The sequence below is a fragment of the Orcinus orca genome, chromosome 10, assembly GCF_937001465.1.
Source record: "Orcinus orca chromosome 10, mOrcOrc1.1, whole genome shotgun sequence".
NCBI classification, from domain to species: domain Eukaryota; kingdom Metazoa; phylum Chordata; class Mammalia; order Artiodactyla; family Delphinidae; genus Orcinus; species Orcinus orca.
The window spans coordinates 51,146,055-51,161,802 of record NC_064568.1 but is presented as its reverse complement, the minus strand read 5'-3'; the positions used below and the strand labels follow the sequence as shown (position 1 = coordinate 51,161,802).

The following is a 15,748-nucleotide window of genomic DNA, read 5'->3' as shown; positions in this document are numbered from 1 at the left end:
ATTGGGATTCAGCTTTTAGCCCTGGTGGCTAAATATTCCTCATATAAATCAAATACAACATCTTAAAACAAGTAATAGTTCAAGAATAATCCATTCAATTCATAAAATTTATGCGAGCAGAATTTAACTAGTAAATCATCCATTTACAAGAAACTAAAAAACATAATTTGAGAAATACACTGATGAGGAATAGTAAATTTAAAACGTATCACCAGAAGAAGATGTGATCAATATGTCCCAAGCTCAAGAGAACAAAGTTCCTACTTAGTTGTACTGATTAGAAAAATCAGATGGCTAAGGTAAAGAGAAAAATTCAGCACATACAGACTGTTAGAACAGAACTGCACGTGATTACATTTAATATATTATAGCTATGATCAATGAATATTTTTAAAAACTTGTTTTTCAAATATATGTGGCAAATATTGTATCAACACTGGTTAAGAGGTGATATGTGGTTTTAAAAGGCATAATGTATTTTTAAATTTCAAAACAAAGATGACACCTTTATAAGTTCTGTGTAAAAAACTGAGTAAATGCTTACTTCTCAAATATAGGATTAATATCATAACTTGAAAGAGAAATTATCATGTTGAATTGACTTGGGAAAAAGGAAAAAGCAATTATAATCACTGTTTCTAATACTTCCTTCATAATTTTAAGTGAGAAAAACTACAGTGATATCTGAACAGCACTCTTCTGACAAATCATCATAGATCTACGGATTATGTTTTTAAGCCTCACTGTTTAATGTGTCAGGTATAAAGAGCCAGAAAGATATCTTAAATATAAGTTGTTTTGAAGGTGTACTTTCTCTCAGCTCAGAAAATACAAATAAATAAAGACTAAACAAAACTGTACCCCAAACTAAAACAATCCCTAAATACCCAAGGTTAAGCTAAACTTGAAATTACATACTTGTAGTGTACATATTTATATACTAATCTATCTGCCTTTATTCTCAGTGTATTACAGTACATAAAAAACATCACCATATTAACAATATCAATATTTATATTCCTGATATCACATCAATTACTATGGGCCCTGGCTTAAAAATTTGGCAATTAATAAAGATCAAGAATTAATTATACTGTTTTGCTTTTTACATTGCCCACATTTGATCTTCCTAGATTTAATACCAAGAATTTTCCCATCTCCTTTCCCACACTTGTGGATTGGCTCACTCATACATTAGTTTCACAGTTGGAACATCTGTAAAGATAAGGAAATGGAGAAAAGTACCAAGGCATCTGCTACTGCCTCCTCCACGTCGGAACCTGTGTTCAGGACTCGCATGGCACTGACAGAGGATGACAGTCGGCTTGATTGGCTGATCCCATACCCTGGACCTAATTCATCAGAAGAAGGAAAATAGCTTTGAGAGAGCCATAAATGTAACGGGGTCACGTTGGAAACTTTAAGATCCTTAAGAGGAGGAAAAAAAAACCAATGGGGCAAAGCATTTTAAAAGCAATACTGTATTCTCTGGGTACATTTATTTTTAGTCAAATAAAAGGGCAAAGGCAATTAAAATCACTGACAGTGCGTGGGAAGTAAATTTAAAGAATAGTAGCTATGATATACTTTTCACCAGAAGATAGAAGAAAGCATGGCTGGCCAACTAAGGGCTTGCAAGTCTATAGCCCTGTAATTAATCTAGCTCTATCAGTCAGGCAAATCTCATCTGTTTGCTTGAGCCACAGAGTAGCCCAGAACAAAGATCAATTCTCAAACCAGTAACGATTAGGGAGCTCAAGGAAGGCACGCCAGGAATTTACAAGGGAAAACCCCTCCAATTATTATCTCTTCTCTTTCAAGACAGGCTGATTCATTCTGTAACTAAGATGTATCATTTGATATTTGTCAAGGACCTACTATTGCCCGACACTCTGAGGTATGTAAAGACAAACCATAGATGGGTTCTTCCTCTCAACTACTGTCTACAACATATCATCATTTACAATTAAAACACTTCATCCACCATTTTGGTTTTTTTTTTTAAACATATATACAAAGATGAAGTACATAACTGAGAACATAAAACAATTTTTATATTTTAAAATGACATAACTTAGGTTATACAAAAGAAAAATGCCCATCTCCAGTGAGAAAAATGTTCAAATAAGATTGCCAAAGGGAAAAAAGTTACTTGGGGGAAAATTTTTTTAAAAACCCACAAATGACTTATTCTCCAACAAATTAAATGTAAATAAAACAAATCAATTTTAAAACATGATTACTCAATGGAAACTGACAAGGACAAAAAACTTAAGATGAATGCACAGATGATAGTGAAAATGTACTCATCCTTCACCTGAGGCCCCATACACATCGGGGGCGTAGAGGGCACCAGTAGATCTGGAATGGTGTCTGGAGGCTGGAATAACAGGACCATACAAACCTCATCTATTACTACAGAAACAAGGAATAGTGGCAGCACTACAGTCAGGCAAGGAGAGTTAGTTCACAATGGTATTACTATTAATAGTTAAGGATCAGAATATTGCCTTAGACTAGGGCAACTGAACACTTGCATTGCAATATCTTCCTTGACACACAACAGATCTTACACCTAAGGGGACAGACATAAGCTCACAGGAGACAAAAAAGTAAGTATTCAAATGGAAGGAAATGTCAAAAGTACAAGCATGAGACAAGAAAATGAACACTGTAGTTTCAAAAAAAAAACCACTATGGTAAATAGTAACCAATAATAATCCCATCTCCTCTAATCCTGAACCCAGTGAGGCAGTTGTTACTATTCAATTTTACAAATAGCTAAACTAAAGCACAGAGAAAAGTTAATTAATTTGATCAAGGCCACACCTCAGTATTTGTAGTCTTTCAAGGCCTTTGCTCTTAAATAGTACACATACCATCTTTACATTGTTTAAAAGATAACATACCTCATTTATGTTAACATAAATGTTTTCTATAATGGTTCACAGTATATAAGTTCTGCATTCAGTAGATTATTTAAATATCAAAGCATATTTTGAGCACCAAAAAAGGGGAGTATTAACAATTTAATCAAAAAACCTAGAAACTTGTGACTTCTTATATTTATGACATCTCTCTAAATCTAAATTTAGGATATTTAAAATTTTAGATCTTAAAATCTTGATTTTCATAACATCATAAAGTCAGTCTTTTTCTTACACACACAAACAAATAAGCCAGGAAAAAATCATTTTATTATTTAATGAAACATATTACTCATTTTAAAAGTTACTCTGCTTCAGATATATTAATGAGAACAGTTAAAATACTTTTATTACATGAATTACTTTTTCCTTTGCCACAGGACCTTAATGAGTAAGAAAATGATCAAAAAGATTGAGGGATAGGATTAAAGAGAGAATGTTGCATAAAATGTTTAACAGACCCTGAAAGGTGATTGGTATCATTAGTAAAACATACTAATATATAGTTTTAATTTTACCCAACAGAATAATTTCTAAAATGATAAGGAAGAGTTGAAGCAATATGGAAATGCTTTAATAGATGAAAAAATTTTGAAAACCTTTTGAAATCAATAGCTATCTGTGGCTGAAGATAACACTCATGTGCTTGTAATAATGTAAGCCTTTTTTTGAATCTGGGTTCCAGAAACAGATGGAAACTAAGAGTGTGAGTTCCAGAGTTCATCTTTGTTTAGCCCTGATTTATTTCTGGTGTTTTAGGACCCTGATGCTGGTCTTGTGTTACAACTGAATAAATGGCAAGCTATGGGATTCATCTGCTGAATGGCCATATTCAAGTCAGAGGTGACAAAAGGATTCACCAAATAAAGAAAGAGAAAAATGTAGGCAAATATGGCAGAAAATGGGAATGAAAAGGACAATCTGATTTCTGGGAATGCTATCTTCATCTCTGTGTAATAAACAGGACTAATCTGCTACCTTTACTATGCAATATCCATATGTAAATAAAGGGCTACAAAATTCAATTCTTCTAAAACTATATGATTAAAAGGTTTAACCACCTTTAAACCAAATAGGATGTTTCATCACAACTGGGAAAACTGCCTCCTTTAATAATAAAATTTAAATGATTTAAATTGCCAAATGGCAGCTTTGAGATAAATCTAGATCAATGACTAAACAACGTATCTCTTTAAAAATTAGGCATGACCACCTAGAGGAGTGGGATAGGGAGGGTGGGAGGGAGCAAAAGGGAGGGGATGGGGGATATATGTATAAGTTCTTACTTTGTTATAAAGCAGAAACTAACACAACATTGTAAAGCAATTATACTCCAGTAAAGATGTTTTAAAAAAAAAGGCACATTAACATGTTTATTTTTTAAGTAATTAGAAGTTGGTTATAAATTTCCTCTAATCTCTGACTATTGTACACTTTTAAATGGTACAGAAACCTATTTTTGTTTCTTCCCGATATCTCACATTTTCTAATTGTACATTATATAAATATAAGTATTATACTGTTAAAAAAACCTAAGATCCTTGCCACTGATGTGTCACACAACTAACTGTAGGTAAGCAAGCACTGTTCCAGGGCGAAGACTGGGAAGAGCAGTTGCAGCAGTGACGATGACCGTGATAACCACGTGCTCACCGTGTGTAAACACTGCTCTGAGGGACAGTTTTCATGTATTCTCTCCTTTACAGTGTCTTCAAAGCAATGCTAAGAACTACATGCTATTATTATTCTAGCTTTACAGATAAGGAAAAACCCAGGTATAAAACAGCTACAGAGCTGGGGTATCAACCAGGCCATCTGACCCTAGAACATATGCTCTTAAACTATCACACACCCACTCTATTTCCTTTGACTCTTCAAGGTGGCATGCTTACTTTATACAAATGTAAGATTTATTTCATTTTTAAACACATATGCATAAGGATGTACCATATATATATGTATATGTATGTGTGTGTGCATGTATACACACACATACACGGATACTCTACAGACTAAGCCTACTGTATATTGTACATGAACTAAATCTACCTCTGGCAGAGTATAGAAGGAAACTCTTTGGCACCTGGGACTGGAACACAAACAAGGGTTGAGGATACCCCTGCCTGAGTTCCTAGCTCAAAGGGTCAGTACAGGATAGTCTAGTAGTGATATGGTTGAGCCAAATGGCCCAAAGAACTAGAAATTAATCTCTAGAAATTCTATACTAACGTGTCTATTGAAGGAAATAATAATTCCAATAAATAATGAGTGGAACTATGTTCTACATAAGTATCACAAAGTCTGAAGTGCAACTCTCTTAAGTATTACAGTAACCTACATTTTATGGAATTAAAAGAAAAAACCTGAAATGGCTATAAGTAAGTGCATATAAACAAAGTATTAGTTAAAATGCTGAGGACCACACAGAAATTCTAAAGATTTTCAACGTAAAAAATTCTGCCTCTCCAATTACTCTAAAATATTTAGTTTTTTAAAAATCATTTAATATTTTTATAATTGAGGTAAATATAGTATTATAATCAAGGGTATAATAAAATCTCTATAATCAGGGACAGACAGGTTTCACAGCAATGACATGATAGAAGCTAATGCATGGGAAATGTTGTTAAATTGTAAAATACTGTAAAAATATTAATCCCTCCTATTTTAATAAGTTCATTCTTTCTAGTATCTGAAATATCTAAGGTGAAATGTTAATATTTCTGCTAAAAAGGACAAAAGTCTTTATTTTTATCAAACTAAATAGTCCATATTTCACTTAAGAGTAAATATTTAAATATTGTCTTTAAATTTTATAGGGAGATTTGTTAAGAAAAATCTTGAATTCAATATTCTGTAGTTTAAATCTGTATGATATTTACTTGATTATGAAGGCAATTTGTTTATCCAATGTCTAACTTGCTCATTTAAGACAGATAAATGTCAAAGGAATTGCCCAAACATATAATTTCCTTCTGACTGTCCTTAAAAAGAAAAGCGATAGAGGAAAAGATACAGTTGAAGAAATCATCAACTAAATCCAGGGTGTGTTGAGGTTATCAGATGGTAGGAACACAACAGTGAAGCAATATGCCTCACACCTGCCCAAACACTTACCAAGGGGCTGAAAAGAGCGAACAGGACTCGTATCCCTGCTGCTCTCCCGACTGGCTTCCCGGCTGCACCCTTGGCTCACACTTGGTCGAGGAATACGACTGCTTCGGGCTGGTATGAAGCAACAGCAGCACAGAAGGGGAGTAAACAGGAGATAGAGTTTGTATTTTTGATATTTTGGTTTTATTCTTTTCTTTCTTTGTTTCTTTTTTTTTTTTTTGGCCACTCCATGCAGCATGCGGGATCTTAGTTCCCCGACCAGGGATCGAAACCATGCCCCCTGCAGTGGAAGTGCAGAGTCTCAACCATTGGATCAGCAGATAAGTCCCTATTCTTTTCTTTCTTAAAAACTAATAAATAAGTTTTTTCTAAGGTTGAGAAGAAATTTTTCTTGATGAAGCATTACCAGGAATACAATTAAAATTCTTGAATACAGTCTTCTAGTTTGTATGTGATTAGAAGAGTAAAATGATATTTTTCTAAAATAAAAAGATTTAAAATATAAATGAATTATACTTTCAAGATAAGATATCTAATTCCATTTTTAACCTATATTTCAGTTGTCCTTGAATTTTAAGTTGTTTTTCTCTAACTTAAAGTGCCTAAATTGAAGTCTTCAATGCCTGAAATACTAAAGAAATACAAGGTCCCAAGTTCTGCACAAAAATCTTACCCACTGAGAGCCTAGATGGACTAGCCTCTCTGCTACAGCCCTGGCTTCGTGGTATCTTGCTTCTCTTCTGTGCTGAGGCTGAATTGACCAGGACTCTTTGAACACCAGAGCTCACAGTGGAGAGGGCTGTTGTGGTCAGAACTCTTCCCGGAGACCCAGACCGGCTGCCAGCTAAACACCAAACACACATACAAATGTTAAGATATGAACTCCAAGAGAACTTGTTGAAAGGATAAAAATTCAAGAAGTACACCTGAGAAAACTGTGATGGAATGGCAGTTCTAAGTTCAAAGGAGTTAGACTGAGGAAGGTTTATATATACTCAAAACCTGGAATAAAAAGGTATACTATATATACTAGGATTGAATGGTAAATCATGTAAATATATTTTCAGTTTGGGGAGTATAAGATGCTATGTTTAATAAGGACAACACTATTATGATTTTCAGAACATAAATAGTAGAAAAGATTTCCAAAGAAATAAACTTATCTAACAATACATTTCATGCAGCTAAAGCTATATGTTAAAATGCTATATATTAAAGCTATATATTTAAAAGGAAAAAATTAATAATTCTATTATTGCTATCATTTTTGTTAAGAATATGGTAATGAAAATGTGCTTCCTGTTAAAAGTTTGCCTGCTGAGATGCCTCTAAATGGGCATAACAAGGTTATCTTGCAACTATGTATATTTTAAAATTTTTACAAGATTTAATTTTAAATGTTTACAAAGTTAGGCCAGCTGAAAAAGAAACTTGCATTTTGCTATTTGCCTTCAAATAGCGAAGGGGTCTTGGGTGGCCAGTCTGCCAAGTTGATGTATACTGAGGGTAAAACACAACTAAAGGGCAAATAAATGTCAAAGAAGGCAGACCCTTTCTAAACTAGTGATTTTCAGTCTTGGAAGACAAAGGATACGTGGTCAGGGACAGAGAAAGGGAGCTGGACAAAATCTCAGAGATTGGGGTAAGAGTTAAAAAAAAAGTTAAGAAACATGCTTTTAAACTAGAATTGCACGCGTTAGTGTTTAAGGGGATAAGCTCCTTGTCAATCAAAATATTTTTTGTCTGCATTGAAAAGGAAAATGAACTAGATAACTCCAAAGTATAATTTAACTCTAGATTCTGGATGGTAGCATTATAAAAGTTAAACTTGCACTTAAATAAAACGTCATGAAAGCAACGTTTCCTCTTTGCTGGGAACTTCTCCACAGTCACTGCTCACCCGGTATAATCTTACCCAATGACACTTCACTTGCACAGAGCAAAGATTAAAGAGTCAAAGCCAATGGGGACAAGCAGGGAACATCAACCAGGGAGCAGTGCTGAATGTAAGGCAGGGAGTGGTGACATTTTAGTTCAAGCCAGCTCTGTCTTGAGGTAATACTGGCTACATTTTGGGACTTTTTTGTTTTTTAAATGAAAGCTTTGACATGTCCTGATTTTTATTATGTTGTGTAGACCACATAATACACGAATAGAGGCAGGCTGAATGTGGTTCATGGGCTGCTGATCTGTGACCCTGGCTACTGTTTTCTTGGCATGGTCTTCCTGAATACAATTTAAACTCATGCTTAATTCCTAAACTTTATTAGCACACAAAATGAAACTCATCTTCCGCTGGTTATAGCAATACTGTAAAACAAATCAATGTTTACGATGACGTTAGCAATTTACTATCTGTGTAGAAGGAATTCTAAATTGTTGCAGGGAAATTATACAAGTGTACTTTAAAATGATGAGTCATTTGAATTGTTTCATGATATTTCAGATGAAGAATCTTTAAATCAAGTTTCTTTCAGTTATAACCTTAGAGATACTCACAAGGCACCTATTTTCTCCATGCAGCATCTAAACTAAACATACACACCAAAACACCCAAACACCCAACATGCTACAAACTCACAATGCAAGATAAGCTGATGGAATATTTTATGGGAACACTTGCAACAATATAAAAAGTATAAATTATGAACTGAACACATACAACACGTTATTCTGTTAAAACTAATGTAAGTTTAGGGGGTGACAGTGTTGGTAGGAGTCTGGAGAATTCCTTGAAATGTGGATCTATTCAGCAGAGAGGAAACATATAGTATAGAAGCAGAGTAATCACGCTACCTATTCTAGATTTATTGACTTTATCAAAACTATGCAAGCTCACTCTCTATATATTTAAATTCATTCATGCCCTCTCCTGGGAAATAAAATTGGCAGTGTTAATCATTACCCGCTCTTCTCCAATGGTCGCCCCGGCCCCAACCAACAGCGTGTTAATTACAGTGCCTACAACCCATTTTGGAATTATTTATACTTAGAAGAAAATATCAAGGCTCTTTCCCCAGCAAAAGAACTACCAAGGCTAATTATTTCTTCTAGAAAAACCACACAGTTGATGAAAAAGAGTATGATGTACCTAGGGAATAGCATGCTACTAGAAAATACTCTAATTTATGAAGTTTGGAATTAGATATCTAATTTCTCTTGTGCTGCCTAAAGTTTTCAAATTACCATTTTATACTTTTTATGAGATGTTTTCAAGGCATTACTAAAGCTCCTTCGTTTTTGAATGTTTACATCTGTGGCATCAACATGGATAATTTTAAAAACCCAGGGTTTTGGTAATAAATAAGGACAGGTCAAAGAAAAATCATAATTGGTGATTTTTACCCCAATAATGGCTACAGAATGATATAATATTAAATGTTAAGAATTTCTGCTGAATAGAACCCATTCTTGATAATGAAAATAGGTGATCAAACAATAGATGCACACATAAAGTCTATATATTCTTACCACCAATGGTATTAGCAGATTGTGATCCTGAACAAGTGTAAAGGCAGAATTAGGGTAAGGGTTATAATCCATGAAGAGGGAAGAAGCAGATTTAAAATGAATGGCAGATGGAAATAAGAAGGCTTTAATCAGTTCTTAGAAAATAAAAAATTCTAAAGGAAAAAAAGCAAACTTTAAAAAAAAACCCAAAACCATTGATGTCTGTAACAAAAGCAGAACATTTAGTAGTTTTTAGCTGATAAACTGAAATCAGACACTCATGTACAAAGCAGATGAAATGAAGGTGCAAAAGTAAATGTAAATTCTTCAGCTTTTCTTCTACTGATAGTCTAAAATCTAAATAATTAAATGTTTAAATTTTTATAATTTAAACATTTAATTTAAAACTACAGGTAAGGAAGAACAACATCTTCTAGCTGAAGAAAAATTAAATGAAAAAGCTACAGGTTTTATCTTTCTTAAGACACACAGGGGAAAAAAACCAAACAGTAGAGGGGTGGGGTGGAGAGACAAAATTTCTGACAGGCTGTACAATCATTTGTACGTAATCAGTCACTACCAACAACAAAAGACACAATCTTTACGTAAACATTTAAGTCTGGAAGTCTCTCCACTGGGTCTGTTTTTATTTATTTTTGGTTAGCCATCAGAACATACCTGCTTTGACCCAAGAGATTTTTTTTTTCCTAAATGGTGATATAAAAATATGGAAAAGACCATGCAAACCCTAATGAATTACTTAAAAGCAAAGTGAAGATGGAGAGCACAGCAATATTTCTGTGCAAATATGTGTAAAGAAACTTGCATCAAATTATACAAGGCCACAATATCTTTTTTCAAAAGAATTTGAAATGAAAAAAACAGTCATTCAAATAAATAAGCAGGCAGATAAACAAAACCCTCACCAATATGATTTAAAATCTAAGTGATTTTATGGTGGGAACGTCTTCTGATCTTAAAATCCTACTAGGTCTAAAAATCTATCATTATGTTCTCACACTCTAGGAGAGGATTTCAAGTATTGTGGATTGGGTTTCAAAGTGAAAAACCAAATGTAAAAAAATTATTCTATATTCTCTTGAAGTGATCAGTAGTTATAATACACTTAAAAGGGAGTTCCTTAAGTAATCTATTAAAAAAACATACACAAAGCACTTTGAATCTCTGCCATGAGTTCAGTCTTAGTATTACTTTAGAACTCAGTAAAATATCTCATATAAAATTGTTTTATCATTAAGATGCTGTATACAGACAGTTTCTGGTTGCTACCTTTATTTTTCTTTCTGCTTTAAATTTCCTAACTTCACCGTTATTTTTGCTTCCTGAAGTCCATAAGAAATAACAACAAAGAAGTGCACAATAGGAGTATAAAATTCAGTTGACATTAGGTTAAGAAAAACAAGGACATCAATTTCACCAGCTAAAATATATAGCACATACTTTGTGCTCAGGCAAAATACTAATTTAATTCTCACAACAATCCTGTGAGATTATCCTCTTCATTTTACTGGTTACAGTAGAAGTATATAGAAATACAGCAACTTTAAATAACCTGGAAAAGCCATGGATCAAATCCATGATCTAAATCAATACTTCTCAGACTTGATTGTAACACAAATCACTTGATGATCTTGTTAAAGACTGAATTCAGTAGATCTGTGGTGGCATGAGATTGTACATTTCCCAGGTGATGCTGATGCTGGTCTGGGCACCCCATTTGGAATAGCAAGGCTCTAAACTACTATGCTATACTGCTAAAGATTAAGTTACTTTAACAGTTACCCTAAAAATACACAAGATCTGGGAAGAATGTGGTATGATCTATTCCTAATTTGGTTGGGAGAAGAGCTCTCACCCAGAGGGCATTTGCCATGTTTTCCTATTTGTAAATAACCCTCAATTTGCAAACCAATTTTACTAAGGATTTCTGCTTATTTTTAGGACTCCTGTTGAGTGCTCCCATCATTACTCTGTCTAGATTTTTTGACTTTGGAAAGAGGAGAATCTGCTAGGCCGGACTCGTCTAATCACTGCCCTGACCCCCTCTAAGCCCAGCTCCTTTCCCTGATTCGACGATTCAAGAATCAAGTTAAAAAAACAGACAAATTGGGCATCTATATCCTGGAAGAGTCACCTAAACAACAGTGGAAGATAGCTACATCTATTTCTTTCCAAAATGGCCAAGTATATAGAAGAACCCCAGAATTACCTCCCTAGAAAAAATTCCTGTTCTAAGAGGTATGTGCTAAGGAAAATCTCTTGATAAAGAAGGAATGTGAACTCTTTGAAATTAATTATGCCTTAAGTGTATGTATTACTATTCTGGAATATATAGGAATGGATCATTCATTTTACCTAGAATTCAAAATTGTGCTTTTTAATAATTGTGCTTATGAGAAACTCAGCTTCCAATGAAATAGCAAAAACATAAATCTTAAATTTAAAAAGGAATATAACAAAACTGGTCATTTCAATTTGTTTCCTCTTTATGAATCAGTATATAGCTGCCAAAAATGCTAACTTCATTCTAACAGATTTTAGGGAGAGTACAAAGATACCACATATCTGCCCTTGAACAACATTAGCTAGATGCAACCAGATCTGATGCTAACGTATGGCAATTATTTTGCCTCTAAAAAGCACAATTTTCCACATTTACAAGTTTCTGAGTAGACTGTGAAAACCTTAATGTTAAAAGATTTGTGCTATTTAAAATATCTCCATGCAAAAGTCTGTATAGCAGATGAAGTTTTTCTTACTAAGTGCAGATATCAATGATGCAGCCCTAATAACACACCAAAGACAAGACAACACCCACTCCAAAAATTCCAAAACATGCACAACAACTGACCCAAAACATTGAAAAAAAAAAATACCTTCATTTTTGTCAGGTGATGATGAACCTAAAGTACAGAACAAGAACTCAGTATGTGGCTTGTCTTTTTTGAAATTAGTTTTGTCTTTTTCCACTGGTGAATCTCTTCACACAGTAACATACAAGGAATACGCTTATCCTAACATATTAGAAATATGGGAGAACAATAGGCAATACGTACGCTGTGACTGTGACACCATTTTTGTTCGACTTCTTCCTCTGGAATCTGTCTTGGCATTTCCCATACCAGCAAGTGGTGCTGAAAGCTTTGCTCTCACCCGGCCTAAGGAATAAAATTATTTACATAATTAAAGACTTTTTTCTATAATATTTAGTAATTAGGAAAAAAATCTCACTATAATTTTCTAATTGGGTGTGCTTTTCAAGTATTGTTAAATTCTGTAATAATGTAACCTTCACTTACAGATTATAAGATTATAGTTCTCTTAAAATTTTAAAAATACATACTGCTTTTTACGTGTTGCACCATAAGCTAACTTTCCTTTACGTGTAAGAATAAAGTCAAACTAAAGATCTCCATTCTCAGTTTGATATTATTAGTTCAGTAAAGTAGAGTTATAATTAAGATAATTACTACAGGCATGCACTTATTCTTAATTGGTAGTTCCAATTTTAAAATTTCCGTTTCCATGAAATTTAATTTATTCTCAAATCCACCCTGTAGTTTAATATACAAGCTAATCGTGGAAACAACAACCCAAACAATCTTTCGGACTGAAAATGTACTTCTAAAGAGATCTGCAAGAAGATACAACACTAGGTAAAATATCTCATCTTTTTATATCCTGTGCTAAACATGAGATTACTACAGGTGTACATGGACACGTTTACTCCTCTCTTCCTCCAACTAACCAATTTCATTTATAAAATTATTTGAGGAAATACCAATCCTCAAAGAGATGGCACTTTTCTACACACATTTCCTTCTCTACCTCCAAGTTGCGTTCCTTTCTTCTCTTACTACTGCCTCATCCCCCTCCACAAAACCAAGACGCAAGATGTTTCTAGAGCTCTTGAACCAAAGGAGATAATGCTTACCAAAGTGCTTAAGTAAACTGTCATTAGAAAAAACAAAAATATATTACTAGCAGGTACTTTGGTATTCTCAAGCAACAGTCTCAATCACTATCAAATCAGAACCAATACCAAACATGATCATAAAGAAGGACTCAAAATACTTTTTAGTTAAAAGTCACAACTTTTAGGGCAATCACAATATAGAGGCTGGGGACTTCCCTGGTGGTGCAGTGGTTAAGAATCTGCCTGCCAATGCAGGGGACATGGATTCAAGCCCTGGTCCGGGAAGATCCCACATGCTGCAGAGAAACTAAGCCTGTGTGCCACAACTACTGAGCCCACGTGCCACAACTACTGAAGCCTGCGTGTCTAGAGCCCGTGATCCACAACAAGAGAAGCCACCTCAATGAGAAGCCTGCACACCGCAACGAAGAGGAGCCCCCGCTCGCCACAACTAGTTCTGCCCACACGCAGCAACAAAGACCCAAGCAGCCAAAAATAAATAAACAAAATAAATTTTAAAAAACCCCAACAATATAGGGGCTAGCCTGATATGGCAATATTAATTAGGAAAACATACAGTAAAGAGTAAGGAAAAATTAAGAAATGAGTGAGGGAAGATAAGAGAATAATTAGGAACTAGGAATAAAATGAAGCAAAAGGAGAAGTACAGTTGGTAGATCCTAGCATTCTATCAACTTCTTTGAGGCCCCTAAAAAGCCCATAATTCAGGACTTTCACCCTTTTACAGAGTCTGTTTAGAATAGGACACAATGTTCTCCTGACTAAGAAGTAAAATAGAAAAAAATTATTATTTTTGAAATGCAGAATGTATCCAGTACAACAAAGAAATTAGGATAAATTAAGTATTTTGATACTACCATTCTAAATTACAATGCCACAGTGCCAGAAACTAGTACTCTAATTTAAAACTTAAAATATGAAAATATTTCAAATATATCAGAGTAAGTATGAGGCCTCCAAAATGTTAAATCTACTTAACTGTGTATCACAAGAAAATGTCATCCATGTAAAATTTAGAAAAAAAAAAAGTGTTTCATATCAGAGGCTTAATAAGACAGCCTTCAGGCAGGATAAATATAAAAACTGAATTTTTTCCTTTCTACAAATTCAAAAGCAATAAATAATTTTTTAAAAGGTAAACTGGCTCAGTAAAATAAAGTATTATACCTAGCAAGGTTTTTGTAATCCCAAATTCAAATCATATGCAATTCTCCAGTCACTGATTCAAAATCAAAGATACATTTAAAAGCTGACAAAATAAATGCATTTAAATGCTGAGGATATTTAAAGACGATAAAGCAATGGCACATGCACTCTCAAAGTATAAATGAATTGGCATAAATTAAAAACCAAAAACACAAAATAAAAGCATCAATGTCACTACAAGAAAAAAATGAAACTATGTAACTTTATACTAGGTATTATTAAACATTATTAAGCATTTATGTTTTTCTAGCATGAGGTGATGCAAGATACAAAGCAAAACTCCAAGATGAAGGATTAAAAAAAAATCCACATGTATAACTAACACAACCAAACATGAAATGTAAAAGCTACCACAGCTCGCAAATTATATAGATTTGCAAAGAAATTAGCCTATTTTAGTTTTTAATATTTAATTCCTACCAATGAAAATATTAATGTAGAGGTATTTGTGTTACTAACAAAATGTATAATTCTTACCATCTTCAGATGCTGTTCCTAAATAAGAGAAATAAAACAATAACATTTCAACAAAGTCTGCCAATGCTGATGTTAAAACCTTCCTCGTGCCTCCCACCCAATGAAAACAAAAGGGCAAAAGAAAAAATTTCTAGTTTGATAGCCTTAAATTAGCTTTTAAAAGATTCATTTTGAGATAAAAGAATATTTGAGGTACCTAATGACTCATAGCACAAAAAAGGTTAAAACTAGACAATTAAAAATAGCAAAATTCTGTAACAAACACGTTTATCTGCTATACTTCATACTTAAAATTTTAAATGGTGAAGAAAATTAGAGAAATTAATTACTCAAGAAAGATGCAACTTTCATTGCTCTCTCCAAAATGAAGATTTTTATAGATCTTTCCAATGTAAGAATTCTTTCTGTGCATTTTCAAAAGGTAGTCCATAAAAGAACTAGAAAACTAACTGACAAACATGGGAATCAAATCCATGACCTAGGTCTCATTAACCCAGTATTTTCACCAAAGCATTACAAAGACCTATCAATCCATTAGCTATTTATTCAAAAATTCTTGTACTCCCTAAGATGTCAATGAAAACTAGCAAAAATGATCAAGTAAATGGAATTCCCT

The 15,748-nt window shown here is 33.7% G+C and overlaps 1 protein-coding gene across 50 annotated transcripts in view; it reads right to left on the bottom strand.

Annotated features, from left to right (window-relative positions):
* The window catches only part of CLASP2 (cytoplasmic linker associated protein 2), a 177,813-nt gene that overhangs the window by 49,501 nt on the left and 112,564 nt on the right, over positions 1-15,748 (bottom strand). For 10 of the 50 annotated variants that reach the window (XM_033405508.2, XM_033405511.2, XM_049715851.1 and 7 more), the window contains 6 exons: positions 15,133-15,150; positions 12,569-12,670; positions 6,715-6,885; positions 6,045-6,152; positions 2,318-2,380; positions 1,246-1,352 (listed from right to left, as the gene is read on the bottom strand). In XM_033405508.2, coding sequence (XP_033261399.1) covers positions 1,246-1,352; positions 2,318-2,380; positions 6,045-6,152; positions 6,715-6,885; positions 12,569-12,670; positions 15,133-15,150 — 569 coding nt within the window. Of the gene's footprint in view, positions 1-1,245; positions 1,353-2,317; positions 2,381-6,044; positions 6,153-6,714; positions 6,886-9,512; positions 9,540-12,388; positions 12,416-12,568; positions 12,671-15,132; positions 15,151-15,748 lie in introns of all 50 variants that reach the window. The other 40 variants (XM_033405519.2, XM_049715858.1, XM_033405514.2 and 37 more) reach the window with 8 other exon arrangements.